At 32.5% G+C, this 15,955-nt stretch overlaps 1 protein-coding gene across 1 annotated transcript; it reads right to left on the bottom strand.

Moving 5' to 3' along the window:
- Nucleotides 1–12,262: 12,262 nt before the first annotated feature.
- LOC108361977 (uncharacterized) lies at nucleotides 12,263–15,017 on the bottom strand. Its single transcript, XM_017614792.1, has 4 exons — nucleotides 14,083–15,017; nucleotides 13,324–14,001; nucleotides 13,128–13,257; nucleotides 12,263–13,069 (listed from the first exon to the last, which is right to left on the bottom strand). Exons 1-4 carry the CDS (start codon nucleotides 14,947–14,949, stop codon nucleotides 12,411–12,413), a joined length of 2,334 nt encoding a protein of 777 aa, XP_017470281.1. The 5' UTR covers nucleotides 14,950–15,017; the 3' UTR covers nucleotides 12,263–12,410.
- Between the last annotated feature and the right edge of the window lie 938 nt (nucleotides 15,018–15,955).

Genomic DNA, 15,955 nt, shown 5'->3' with positions numbered 1-15,955 from the left:
GTTACTAAAATATCGCAGTTTTCGTATTTCTGGAAATTACCGTTATATGGGAAGTGGGCGTGGTTAAAGTCCGATTTCGCCCATTTTCAATACCAACCTACCTTGGATTAAGGGAAACCTACATACCAAATTTCGTTGAGATATCTCAATTTTTGCTCGAGTTATCGTGTACACGGACAGACGGACAGACCGTTTAACGTTATTTTTTACTTAATTTTAATAAGTATTTTGTTATTGCATTCACCCGAATTATAACTAGTAAATTCCTATTATTTGATTTTTATTTTTTTCCATCACAAATAATGATTATTTTTCAATTTAAATTTTTGCATTCAGAGAAAATAATTAGACTGAAGGAACGCTAAAACAATATAAACAAATGCCGAGACCCGTAAACTTAATTTTGGAAGTGAAAATGAATTAAATCAATGCCAGTTAAAATTTAATTAACATCTAGTAATTAATTATTTAGTAAATTCTTTCGACTCATAATGATATTCTTTGTCTAATTTGTCTTCAGCTCTCAAAAAACATGTGAAGAAATGTTTTTCATTATTTATGTATTGAAAAAGTACTTTGCTCTTGCTGTAAATTTTCTTGAGGGAATAAATTTAACGAGCATTTTTTTCTAATTTAAGAAAATTCTATAGCAGATAATATGTAGGCCTGTTCAACAACATTTCCAGTAAGCAAGAAATTGTCAGAAATAGTTATTGAACGCAAAACCAGTAACTCTTGCAGCTAACGCCACTTGGAACATTTAGATGGTTAAGTGTTGCCTGTGAATATTTCTCATCAGTATAAAAAGTAAAAAATCGACTTTTGAAGTCAATTATTCATTAATGCTTTGATTTTATTTTAAGCAAGAATTCACATATTAAATTAGAATTTATAAATAAAAAAAGAAGAAAACGTATTCTTGCCAAAAGAGTTTGAACCCATGACCCACAAGTTTATTCTAAATATTTTTGTTTTGCCTTTGCTTCAAAACTACACTACTGCTCTTACATGGTGAAATTATACCAGGTGTAGTAGTAATAAGAGCGAGAAGAAAGATTGGACCCTGTCCTATTTGAAAATTTGCCTTTACAAATATCTATAAGATAGCAGACTTCCAAGAAAATAAAGATAATAAAGCGAGAAAGTTGTTTTATTACTTCACCTGCTTATAATTTCACCATTCTGCTCTTCAATGTTTTTTTTTGATACCTGCGAGTTTCTGCTAGTGAAATTTTTACGTGTAACAATTTTCAGCTCTCCCGTGTTGTTAACTATTTATGCTGTCGTTTTGGCTTTCACTTGCAAGTTCCAATAAAAGCTAGTAACAATTTCTTGATATTGAACAAACCTAATATGACCAACAATTTCTTAACTCAAAGAAGTACAAGATCTGAGAACCAAAAATAGTATGAAAGTAATACGAAAATGGGGTAAAAAAAATACAAAAACGTTGACGGTATACCAATTCAACAGATCAATTTTATTAAATAGGAATTTAATTTTTTCCAATAACAATACAAACTTACACCCAAATAGAGCTCTTTAAATCTGTGTTTTTTTTATGAATAAAGCTTTTGGTATATAAAAGGCACAACAGTAAAATTAACTTTTACTTCTCTGAATTGTATATGGCTGTGATTAATTTTTCTATAAATACAAATATTTAATGTAAATTACCGTCCCACAAAACTGAACTTTTTTCACACTCATGAAAAAAACAAGCGTTTTCGAAAAGTAGAGACAAACCAAATTACTCGCATTTTTCCGTTTTTCTAGATCGAGTCATTCATGGTTTCTATGGGGAAAACACTCCTTAACTGCTGAATCGGCCAATAGAATATTGCCTTGTGATTTTTCAAACTGTATTAAACTTCGTATCCTATGGTTTTGATTGTTGCTGATTACGATCTGAAGTTAGTTCTTAAAAATTCAAAATCGCGGATGGATTTTTAATAGAATTTTCAGACTTTTATGAAATTTCATATCCAAAGGGCCTTTGAGTGGCCTAATACAAAACTGAAATCATATTGTGTTTCCACCATTTTGAATTTTTAAAAACTGACCAGATTCGTAATCAACGCCCCCAAAAACTTTTAGGTACGAAGTCTAATGAAGTTTGAAAAGTCACAAGGTAATATTCTTTTGACCAATTCAGCATAGGTAGGTAGTTAAGGGCTGTTTTTCCCCCTCGAAACCGGAAATGAATTTATATAGAAAAATGGCAAAATACGGGTACTTTGTTTTTGTTCATACTTTACGAAAATGCTTGATTTTTTCATGCTTACTTCATTACTATTATTCATTACTATTGGCATTAATAGTGGTATTCACCAAAGTGAGCAGGTGGCTTAGCACTCTGGCAAAAGATCAGATAAACTCAAGCAACGACTCTTATTTTTTGCTCGAAGATAATAATTATTATTGAGTTTTATTTTGTCACTTATGAATGATTTTATGTGCAGAGCGTATGACATGAAGCTCACGAAGTTTCTTCTTTCCGTCAAGAGGGAGGACGCTGGGCTGCTGGTGGGTGTTCTAACTGGACATTGCCTGATGGCATCGCACACATATTAACTGGCTCTGACTAACGCGATAAGATCTGTAGAAGATGCAGAACGCAGGAGGAGACGGTGGAGCATATCCTCTGCGAGTGTCAGAAACTTGTCGGAAACTTTGTTTCTCTTCAGGAGACTTTCAATAATAATACTCAATTGTTTATTTAACAATTTTTAATACCAACTATTTTTATAGGTCACTTAAAAACCCCAAGAAATAGACAATGTGGACCAATAAAAAATCGCTACTATTAAAGAATTGCTGGAAGTCTCCCGAAGAAAATCAGAGTTCTCCAATCGAAAAATATTGATTTTCAAGAATTCTATAACATTTCCACGAAAAATGGAGTTTCTCCAGATAAAATACTATTTTTTGATTAAAAAAAAGTGGAATACTTTTTTCGGTATAAAAAAATCCCAGCGGGTTAGAGCATTAAAATTACGACTTTACTTCCCCCTTTTGCAGTTTTTGCATTTTTAAGCGATTTCAAAAAAAGGAGGAGGCTATCAATTCTTTGGATGAAGATATATCAGTTTATTCTGAGAAAAGGGAAAAGGACTGTTTAAAGTCAACGGAATTAATTTTTTTTTGTTAGTTATCGCATAACTAGGGATCACAGGTGGTCCCATATAAATTTGGTTTACATCCGATAATTGGATAATAAAAAATTAAAGGTACTACTTAAATGTATATGAGAATTGAAGACGGTTGCGGTTTTTGCTTAAAAATTACTTATTTATATATACGTTTTGTTACTAAACTTCACAACGAAAAATTTTGTAAAAATGTGTGTACATAAATCAAATATCTGAAAAATTTTATTACTGAAGCTAATATCTGATTTATGATTCAAGAAAACTTTACCGCTCTACAGGGAAAATATTTAGGGAGTTCAGACGGTGTTGTCGTATAGTTGAATAACGTTAAGTTGCACAACTATGTTCGTAATGTTATGAAAATATGGCCTACAACAATAGGACAGTAGACAATACCTAGGTAACTCTCTAATTGTTAATTTTGATATATTTATGTAATGTAGATAAAAACAAATAACTAAATAGCGCGTATACAAAATTAGACTAAATTTTGAAAATTTACAGCCCTATTCCCATGCCAATGAAAAAAGTCAACGGCTGACTATTGTCCTTCACTTCGCTAATACTATACCGTGAATTTATTTTAAGCGCTCTAATGGTGACAATTGTCATTGTTATTGTTATGACCTACTGAGTACGCAACAACGGCCAAGCAATGTTTGTATTGTGTTTTAGGCGCAGTAATTATTATACCCGATCGATTTTGTAAATGTTGTGGGAATTGAGCTGTTAGTGAGTTTTACTTAAAAACATGTTTTTTTACGACTTTTATGCATACAACTGCTAGGAAAAGAGAAAAGGTACTTGTAAATACATACATACATATAGACGAATTAATTTACTCCTTATTTCACTTTGCATTTTTGGTATTTGCATTTAATTTTTTCGGTTAACAAATAGCTGCTTTAGAGCCAAAAAGCATGCTTCCGGTTTTAATTGTTTTCGTTTCTTAAATCAACATTTACACAGCTGCAAGTGAGCACCTAAGAAGATGCTTATAGCTTAAAGACTCTTAAAAGTATACGAACCTTACCGTTATGTAAATGTAAAACTCAAAATCGTTAGAAAACGCTAAAAGTAAAAAATTAAATAAAATTAAATAAAACGCGTAGAGAATACCCAATTCTTGCCGATTTATTAAGTAAGATAAGGAGTTAATATTGCAAATAAATAGTTAATAAGTATCTCGTAATGAAGACAGTCAAATATAGCCTATGGACTTACATACATGTATACATACATATATATACAGGAAAAGTTACTCAAGTGTGCTGTTGAGATTGCGCAAATTTTAAAACTCAAAGATGTTAGTGCTTTAGATACATTAAAAGTTTGGAAGAGAAAATAAATGTTTTTTAAATTTTATTAACCTTTATGTGCACCATGAGCAATCAAGTGGTATTCCTTTAAGTTTATTTCCTATAAAATTTACTGGTATTTATAATCAGGTTCATCGATGCGGCATTCCTTAAATACATACATACATACATACAGTTCCACATCTTAAAATGAAAACTGATTTTTTGTGGCATTTGGAGCAAAATATGTTTTTTGGTTTCCTAGATAGAAATAACAAAAATTTTCATGTTTAGAAAATTGATTGTTTTATTATGAACTTACTAATTTTTGTTGAATATGAGATAGTAAAATACTTCTATGTTTGTGCTTCTATCATTAGTATGTGTGAAAACAGGGGGTCAAATTTTATTTTTGCAAGGCTTAACCCTTGAAACCAAAGACGTGAACTGGCTTTGAACCATATTATTAATTGAATTTTTACATTTCTTCGTTTGTTAAATATGGTAATACCAGTTTGTATGCCATCTGAAATTTTTCTGACAATCGCTGCGCTGTATTTTCGTCCCTAAAATTCTTTAAATGAAAAGCAGTGAGGCCTTAAAGTATTCCACATGAAAAAGCAACAGATGAAGTGCGTGATAACTATCAGGCACGTTCTGCAATTCACTTTCGAGTGAATTTCAATCGAATTCGCCTTGAATTCAAATTGGCAGGGGTTGAAATTCAATCGGAAGTGAATTGCAGAACCTGTCTGTATATGCTGCGTATTGTTTGGAAATTTTTTTTAAATTACTTGCCGCTAAAATTAAAATTTTTGCGCTGTATCTGCATATGTATAGGGAATTCAAGAAGTATCAAGACAAACTTGAACAGAAGGTAGATGGGCGGTGAGTTTCCTGATAAGCAAACATTTTTTAGTTAAAAGTGTCACCGTTTTTGAAATATTGATATTTTTTAAATAAAAAAATCGGTCCTTTTCACATTTCGCTTTTGGTTGCATTTTTCTTTCCTAATTTTTCAAATATTAAATACTGTCAATTAAATGAGTTTTGTTAAGCTTAATAATCCTTTATTAACTTGTTCAATAAGCTATGCTAATGTATACAGTGCAGTATGTACATATGTTGTATGTACTTAATACTAAGTATTCAATAGTAGTTGCATTAATAAAAAAAAAAAAGAATTTAAGAAAATAACCTAGTTATTCAAAAGGCGCAAGGAAACGAAACGTAGTGAGATAGGCTTAAGCATTTAGAATTTATACATCAATTAATGAAGAAAAGGATAAGGAAACAAAAAAAAAATACGAATGGCCTATTTAGGATGTAGTAAAATAGTAATGAGTGTGTGTATGTATTTTAATAACTTGTATGTAGAAATCGCGCATAAATTTATATACCAGTAAATGCAGGTATATGAAAATATAGTATAGAATATAACTTCATACAAATACAAATAGCTGATAAATGTAATTATAACTATATATGTAAATGTGCTAATATTGTATGGCATTAAAGTGTGTATAATAAAATATTATAAATATTTATTGTAGAATTTTTGGAGGCAGGTTAAACTTGCATAAAGTTAAATAAAAAGTATTCGAAAAAATAAATACATATACATATATATTGGTTCCAATTTGCATCTGATCACAAATTATAGCGTTATCAAATATAATTTGTACAACAGCAACATTTTGAAATGTTTAATTTGGATTACATACATATTAAAAAGAAAAAAAAAGAAAGGCTACGAACTTGGATTTAGGACTCAATTTATATCTGCATTAGAATATATATGTACATACATACATTTATACAGTAATTCCTTGCTCCTGGTAATAAATAAAAAGCGAAGGGCAGCATTAAAATAAATATCGGTTAGAAATAACTAGTTTTGAAATGCATAGATACATTTTTTCCAATACTATGCCTATTACTGTTTTGTTGCTATAATATATTTTATATTGTTGTTGCAACAGAGTGAAACATTCCCTAACTAGTTTTTATGGATGACTATGCTAGTGACGTTACAGCCCCGTACCCGTTACCCCGTACATTGGTTTCATTATCAGCAAAGCCGTCGAAACGCTGGTTAATCCATGCTGCGTATATATACATATTAGCAACGACAGGAATATTCTGAGCTAATTCCTGGGGGGTTCCCCTGGGTTCACAGCCTGAAATAATGAGTAAGTATTCCTGTTATTTGCTTTAAGTTTGGAAGAGTGATAAGCTTCCTAAAGCTCTTGGAGTTGTAACTTCCTATAAACTTATTGCGCTGCCGAAGCCCTTGCCAATTCTTCCAATGGGCTCTAACCAGCCACTTCTCAGCTCTTCCCTGATAGTATGTGGTACTTTAAGTAGGAAGGTTTCCACCTCGTCTGCAAGTCTGTCAGTGTTTTCGGCTTAAAAGATTATTGAGTCTTCAGCTTTTCAATCATCTGTGTACTAGCTTTGCTGCCAAGTTCGACTTCCTGTGGTCTTCTGCATACTATCGAAGCTCATGTGGCTTTTGCGACAGTGTCTCTATGTGCTTTCTCCATAACATTTTGAAATCAAATCGACAAAAAACAAATTTTAATTTTGATTTTGTTCTCCAGATGCCACTATCCAACTTGTATGTGGAATCGGTCGCTGATTCCGAAAAAATTTTTTTTTTTTTAGAGTAGTTCCACTTATTCAGGTATGTCTTACGAACCAATTGAATAATCGTACTAAGAGGTACGGCAAATGAAAGCAAATAAAATTCTCTATAAACCGCAAATGCATCAATTTGCTATAGCCCTGATAGTTTCTGAGAAATTAATTAATCATTCCGGATTCTTTGTTTTTTTTGATGGAAAAATGCAAAAAAATCAAACTTTAACAGGAAAAAAATCAAAAAATAACAGTTTCTGTGTAAATGTTTTGCACTTGCATTAAAGCCTGTTCCTTTAGAAAAAAATCAATGGATAAATAAGAAAGTAATGTTTGGTCAAATCAAAATGCGCATGGATTATTTGTATGAAATATGAGCAGAAAAGAGTTTGGCCCTGTTCGAGGCACGTAATAAAAGCGGCATTAGTGCCGAACTGATGAAACTGTTGCAGCTGCCCAACTGATAATACGATGCTAGAAATTCTCAAAGAACGTTATATGTACATTATAACTACATTAATAATTCGCGCAACACTGCGGTTGTGGTTGCAACTCGAACATGCCCTGTTGCTCATACGCCACGTACACCTGAGTAAGCAGAGTGTTTGCATCGAAAACGAGGTGTCAGAAATGATTAATTAATTTCTCAGAAACTATCAAAGCTATCGAAAAGTGATGTATATACAGTTTATGGAGAATTCTATTTGCTTTCATTTCCCGTAACCCGAATTATGATTATTCAATTGGTTCGTAAGATATACGTGATACTGAATAACGATAAATTGCAGTTATCCATACAAAAAAAAAAATCTCGATTTTCGGAATCACCGAGCGATTCTACATAGGAATTGGATAGTGGCATCCATAGGACATTTTTGCTGTAAACTAGTGTTATTAAACTTTTTATTGAAAATTTTAGGCACTCAGTTTTATAGTCCACAAAAGATTAGTTGGATAAAGTGCAATTCAGAATAAAAAGTTTAATATTTTTGGTGAAAATTCGTTGAATTTTTCTAATTTTTGTACAAAGTGTGAAATGCTGATTTACATAGCATAACATACATATCGCTCATTTACTTCAATAGCGTCAAAATCCAAAAAATACAAATACGGAGTTAACCCAATAAACACAAAATCGAAGTCGACATCGTGTCGAATTCGAGACGAACTCGAGAAAATAAATTTCTCGAGTACATTTTTTGGGCTCGTCTCGAATTCAAGATAAGCTCGAGGGTAAATGAGTTTTCTCGAAAAAAAAAATGTTTCACATAGTCTTCGAGGCACAATCAAGAAAATAATTTTTAGTATATATATATATATATATATTATTTTTATTATTCTTTATTAGGAAAATAAAAAATACAATTTATTTACACATTATATTAGTAAGATGGCTTTATTTAATTCAGCAACAGAACAAAGGAAATATCTGTGTTCAAAGAGATTTGTAAAACCTTGGTTGCTTTGTGAACTGGGTATTTAGTTACAGAAATGCTATTTAATATTAAATTATTTGCTACCCATTTTCTGATAACCTTAGAAAACGAAACATCATCTGTTGTTATGGGATTTCCATTAATGAAATATATGCATCATTTTCGATTTCTATGGAGTGTATGCTATAAACGACGTTATTTTTAGTAAATAAATTATTTGGACGCTAAATTTATTGCGGTCAATTCGATCTACATTAAATTCATTTTCTTCCATTGCGACTTGATTTAAGTTTCCATTAAGACTTGATTCTACCATTCTGTTATATATTTGAGCCCAAAACGTGGATTTTTTAACATTCGCTTAATAGTGCTCAAAAAAATTTCAAATTTTAAAGTAGGCATGAAACAATACGAGTACATTAGTCGATACTTTTCGTTCACAATTCTTATACGAAGGCACCCATACAATTTATTAGTTTCACCTATTTTTATATTTACATACATATCTTGTTTTTGTTATTTATAGCCGGGACATTCCATTGTAAAGAGGAAAACGACATAAATGTAAATATGCCCTAATTATCTCTATTTCAGTAGTAACCTCTTTTTAAATGACTACATTTCATTAACCTGTGGGAAAATATTAGAAAAATTAAAAGAAGTTGCCATTTTTGTCTATGGAAACTTTTATTTCATGCATAATTACTTTACACCAGTCACAAGGATATGTCCCACCAGTCACATCTTTAAATATTTTTTAATATTTCTACTGCCTAACTTTTATTGAAAAAGAAAGCGTATAATTCGTATTTTACAATTCATATTTGAGTGCACAAAGGTAAAACAGAGTTCTTTTCAGTGTCCCACCAGTCACCTTCATTCAAATGATAGTTACATAAGAATAAGACGACGTTTGGCATTTCTGTTACAGCAATTTTATACATTAGTTATCGTTGTATATTAAAAAATATCTTTCGCTGTTGTATAAGTTCCGACGACATAGTTAAAATTCACAATCTATGACATTCTGAAGTAAAATGTCCCACTAGTCACAATGAAATGGCCCAGCCTTGTATTAATTATATTCAACAATTTTATTGAGCTTGCGGCCATTTTTAATGTAAAATTATTGTTGTTTTCCACAAAAAAATAATCATTAAAAACAGCCTCAAGCTCAATAAAACTGTTCACTTTAATATTTTTCAGCTGAATTCCAATTAACATTCAAAGATATTTCGATGCATTTATTCCATAAAGTGTCCAAAAAATTTTTCCAATATAGCGCAGACCGAATAAACCAAAAATTTAATTACAAGATCAAGTCTAATACGTATAGCAAAAATTACTGTTTACTTATGATATTACAAATTAAGTACGAATTTTCATTTATAATAAATTGACTAATTACTCAAAATGTTTGCACATTTTTCATCTTTTGTTTATTTATAATCGAATAGCCAGCGAGCTGAAATCCCAAGTGGCTAACGATTCAAGAAAAAAAACAACAATTCTCGAATCGTTTGCGATTCGAAAGATAAAAAGTATAGAATCTCCAAAGATTCGAATAATTAAATATCCTCGAATCGCCAACGATTCGAAAAGGTATTAATACTCGATTCGCTAAGGATAGGCAAGTATACAGAAATTATCTCTACATCTTCTTTTATGCTGTGTAAAAATTTCATAGCAGTACCTCACAAGAACAAAAAATGTTTTTTTTACTATGCGAATTTTTTCTGGAATTTTGCTTTTTTGAGTTATGATACTGATACTATTGAAGTAAATGGGCTATATGCAGTTCATATAAGAGGTTTATTAAATGTACACTGCCGGAACAAAGTATTGGCACAGGAAATTTTACACAATATATGCAACAATTTTCATTCTAATATATTTCGTATAAAAATATGGTTCATTCTACAACAAAAAACATAAAAATGTAATTCCTAAACTTTGTGCACAGCTCGCGAAAATTCAGCAAACTTTCATAAAAATTTTCAACTTTTTAATCAGATTTTTTAGAATTTATTTTGAGTATGCAGATTTGTAGCCCAATCAATTTAATTATAAAAAAGTGTAAGTTTTAAGAAGCTAGGGATTACCGGTGATTTTTGGCAATTTTTTTCACGCAGTCTCTTCCATACAAACAATTTTTTTCGAAAACACTTTATATGGAAAAAATGCAAAACACCTGCAACAAAAAAAATTCTCAAAAATCAACGCGATTTTCCACTAACTCCGAACTTGCATTTTTGTTACTAGAACCTGCAAAACTACATACTCAAACAAATTCTAAAAAATCTGATTAAAAAATTGAAGATTTTGATGAAAATTTTCTGCATTTTCGCGAGTTTTGCACAAAGTTTAGGAATTATATTTTTAGGTTTTTTGTTGTTGAATGAACAATATTTTTATACAAAATTGGCGGAGAAATATTAGAATAAAAATTGTTGCATATATTGTGAAAAATTTGCTGTGCCAATACTTTGTTCCGGCAGTGTACATGTAATGATAAAGTTTTATAAAAAAATATTAAACATTATTTCTGCTGTCAGTGTATATAGTCGAAATATCCTTGGCCCATTAAGCCATCATTGCTTAATAACTCAAGTAGTTCTTCCACTAATAACATCAATAACAGAGGCGAATGTACCCGCTCCCCGAGGGCAGGCTCTCGCGGTCCTTAGCCGTATGATTTCGTTTTCTATTGTCTCTTCCGCCAATATGAATCGTAGAACTACTCTAGTTCGTCGGCGGATTGGACACGTTGGTCCACTGACAAAAAAGTTTTTTAAGATGTATGTATGTACATGATGTAACTCAAAATTTACGCTTTTGGAGATTTCATTATGCAATTAGTAAGCTTGATAAGCAGAATATATTCAGTCTAATAGATAACCAAACTTCCAAAATATGGCGATGATATGTGTCTTTCCAACTGTATGAATTGATAAAACTTTGATTGCGTTTTCCCACAAAATTTAAATTTTGAAGTATTTCGTAATAATTAAACGTGCGAATGTTTGTTTAAATCTAAAAATAAAAGTTTTGAAAAAATAGTGGGTTTTCATAACTGTTTGGAGTTTTAAGGATGAGCTTACAAAGGGCTATCAGATTCCACATGGAATCGAATGATTTTGATAAAAGCACACCGAGGTTAGAATTTTAATATACGAGCAATCACACTCAAGTATTGAAATTTATGTAATATAATACATCTGTGTGAACTATGCTCTATTGTACCGTTAAAGCTTATTCATAATGTGTGAATGAATGTACATAGTGAAAATAAACAAGTAAAGTCGAATTTAAAAAATGCGGAATAAAGAATGCGTGCTTAAAATATTAAGGATTTCACTTCTGTTTGAGCTAATGCGAAGAATGATAAGCATGTATGAGCTCAACAGCTAGCTTTCGCTTTATGTGGACGCGAATACTCTATACAAAAACATGTATACTAAATACTGGATAATAAGCTAAGAAACTATATTGTTTAATACACTACTGATTACGGTGCGTAGCACAGGTATCAACAAAAATGTTATACCTAAAACAAAAAAAAAAAAACAAATAGAAAGCTATACGAATATTCACGTAATGATTAATAAAATGGTATCTTTTAAGCACAGAAAGTGTACAAAAATTGTCATAAATCAAACAACCGACTTTCATTTTAAATTTGCATTCAAAACAAAAGTTCAGAAATGTAATCCAGATCAGATAAGCAACAAGTAAGTATTATTCAAGAAATGAATTTAAATTGTTTAATATTCAAAAAGTGCTTAATATTATGGCGATAAATAAAACAGTTTCAAAAATAAAGTGTAGCATAACTGGGATAGTTAAATTTTTTAAGCATATAATGTGTCTTATGGCACTGCAAATTAATCAACTTTAAAATCAATTAAAAACGTCTCCCACGCACTGAAATCTACTTCTGGATGTGCTATACTTTGCTCGGTAACTTTTTGTTGTAGCGCATTTAAATATTTCAAATCGTTACGATACTTAAATCGCAAATCCTGATCGATACAAATGTCCATGAGCGGTAAATCAATAACTGGTTTTGCAACACGCACTGTCTTTCGTAATTTTCCCTCCAAATGTACAATGTCATTTTCCATGCGTGCCAGATTCAGAAGACCACCCGAAGCAATGGGAGTATGATGCAAAGAGTGGGTGGTGATTTTTAAGCAGCTCACTTGTCGCTTATTTAAAATTATTTGCATAAAATCTTTAGATGCATGCCATTCGCAATAGGCTTTCAAAGCTTCCAGTAGAAGCGATAGATGCTGCTCACATGAGATTTCATCGATTACATCTGAGCTGTCATCTACTTCTGCATGTAACTCCGCTTGCTTTTTTTGTTTCAGCCAACGTTTTTTTCTCATATAATGAAATACTTTTTCTGGAGAAAAGTTTTCTGAATACAAGAACCCAAACATTTGCAGAAATTGATCGATAAATGTGTATCGAACGTAGGGTATGCGTAGAACGTCAATAGCCTTAATATAGTTGCAAATGGACGAGTTCAAATTGCGATCTAAAAAACAAAGAGCTTGATTGTGTGACGAGTACAAAAATACATGCGAGTGCAATACCTTTAAACTTTCGGAAGAAATCTAGTATAATTTGCTTTGTATTTGGACCAAGCTGTGGATATTTAACACCCAGTACGGTGTGCTCTATGTCGGCAGTGTTGCTTATGACCATCAAAAGTGCTATATATCGCTAGAAATTCGAAAATAAATGTTAGATATATATTTTTCCAAACTTAAGCAGAGGTTCGAAGCTTACCTCAAGAACTTTCAAATAGTTAACATTCAATCCTTTGTTAACTGCCATTGCAAACAGCAGGAAGAGCTGGCGGCCTAAAGCACTCAAATGGGCTTCTTCTGATATGCCAAGTACAAACACCGCCAGCGGTCTGCTATCAGTATAGAATAACCAATTTTTATTTTTGCGATAATGATGCAGCAGCCACATTACGAAATCACTTTCAAGTATTTGTAAAATAAGACGTAAGACTATAAATAGTCTTTCCAAACGCTCAGTGGGCTTTAGTGCTGTATAAGTATTTAAACGACTATCACGTTCTTCCCATTTGTGGTGATCAAAAGGCTCACTATTGGGGGTTTCTGTTACCACCGACTCCTCCTTTGCTTTTTTCTCATTAGTTGGTGTTTGGGGTTCAGTTACAATCGATAGCTCTTCGTTGGTGCACTCGTTGAGTATAATTTCGGTCAAATCCAGTATTATATCAAAAACCTTTTTTGATTTGGACAACCGATTGTCCCTCTTAGATTTGTTGTTATAAATTTTTTCTGCGTCTAGGGGACGCTGAAAAAAGCCAATGTAGGCTGTGTGCGTAGCACGCCAGCAAGGTGGAAAGGTACGCACCATATAACTAAATAGCTCAATGGATTGGCGGTATGTGCGTATGAAAGCGGCATCTCCAGTTTTGGGGTTAAGGCTCTATAAGAAAATAAAACATTTTTGAGATAGAGTAATTTAGTAAAAGGGCGATATATGGGTAGAAAAATATTTGAAACTAGCCAAAATTAATTCAATCAAGTTGGTAAATGTATCCTCTCCAGGAAACTCATATCGCTGGCACATATCCATCGCCAGATTGATAAATGAAAGGTATCTCTGCTGTTTAAGAGTACAACGTAGTTGCATCAATCGTGCTTCACTAGGTTTGTCCATTTCATTAAATCGTTGCTGGAAATGCTGTTTTCGGCAGTATACTAAATCTTCAGCACAACGTGGTGGAAACTGTAGACACAGACGCTGCACGGAATTAAGATACAAATTAGAGAAAAGAGTTGTCAATTTGTCAATGGATGCTGATCTCTGCACATTTCTATTGTCCTTGCTTGGAGATTCAGTTTGAGTCGGTTCTTCTGTGACTTCGTTTTCTTTTTTTTCGATATTCGTCTTATTATTATTCAAATTTATTTTAGTTGCAGATGAATCTGTCTGTGGTTCAGCACAATCTTTGCTTCCGACATTTGTAGATTGCATATCAACTTGCATGGGTTCATCAGCTGTATCCTTCGTTGACACAATTTCATTACTGTCCATAGGGACGGGTTCATTTTTTGGTATTTTTTGTGGCGATTCGTCACTTAATTCGGCGTTCTCCTTATCTTCAGCCAATGTTTTACGACTTATAGATGGTTCAGCCTCATCCACTGTACTTGACATAACGTTCCCACTTCTGGTGCGACTGCTGGTCACCGGTTTTGGAGAGTTCTTCTCTGATCTGGATTGATTGCGTGTTCTCACTTGAAGATTTGAGTTCGACGAACGAAGTGTTCGACGGATTATATTTGTTTCGGCATTAACTGGAGATGTCTTTACTTTAACTCGATCTGTTTTCGCATTTTTATTAAAATCTATTTTGCTTTTGCGCGGCATTGTAAATAATACCGGGTTGCCATCTCGAGGAGAGTACCCCGACTGTCGCCGGATTAAAGTTAGCGCTTTTAGAGTATTTATAAACACAGGGCCAGATATTTGTTTTTATTTTCACTACTTTGAGTCAAATCTGTAGTCGTCTTTAGGAAATTTAGGTTATCTCCGTGCGATTTGATCGGTTCTTTTTAGTCTTGATTTTAATAGGACTTGTAGTTCCTTTTCGGAGGGAAATTACTAAAAAACAGGGGCATTTTTTGCTGCCTTTGAGTAGAGCATTAGAATGAGATGGCAACTCTGAAACAATACACTCCGTAAAGGTGTTGCCAGTTGTTCCAAACATTAATAATGGCTCTTAAAAATTTTGAGCCGGTCAAAAAAATACATCAAATTGGTAATGGAAACAAATGAATAGATAATAAACCGCCTCTAATTTTTTAGATTTTAGGAAGTTTGTAGTTATGGCTAATATTTTAAAGTATGTGTTTACAATCAGGTAACTCTTCCCATAAGAAACCTTATAAAGCGCTTGGACGCAATCTTTGCGCTGTCAAGATAAAATTGAGTAATCTCTTCGTTCCAATTCAAAGGGATGCTCCTTCTAAGATTTGGTCCTATAAGAAATATTCACTCTCGTGAGTGTAAAGGTCTGATTATGGGAACTTAACGTAACTTAGACACTGTCATTTAGGGCCAGTTTTTCAGTGCCCTGCCTGGGTTTAAACTAAGTTTAAACGCCAGATCAGGCAATAAAATGTTAGCCAGCTGTTCAATTTAAACTGACAGCCCTATTCTAATAAAACCTCACAACTGAGTTGTGAGCAAAACTTTCAGTCCTATTCTGTTGCCCTCACAAAAATCACCACACTCATATTGTGAGGTTTCTGACTATTGTGAGGTTATCCCTATGCTGGAGCAAAAGTTTGTATGGAAGTGAAATCCTATGCCTGCTCTAACTCCGCCATTACTGAATATACTTTTAGTTAAAAAAAAACTTAACACAGACACT

The sequence above is a fragment of the Rhagoletis zephyria genome, unplaced genomic scaffold (assembly GCF_001687245.7).
Source record: "Rhagoletis zephyria isolate East Lansing unplaced genomic scaffold, Rhagoletis_zephyria_1.1 Rzeph_scaffold_00901, whole genome shotgun sequence".
In the NCBI taxonomy this organism is placed as follows: domain Eukaryota; kingdom Metazoa; phylum Arthropoda; class Insecta; order Diptera; family Tephritidae; genus Rhagoletis; species Rhagoletis zephyria.
This window is presented reverse-complemented; position numbering and strand designations above follow the sequence as displayed.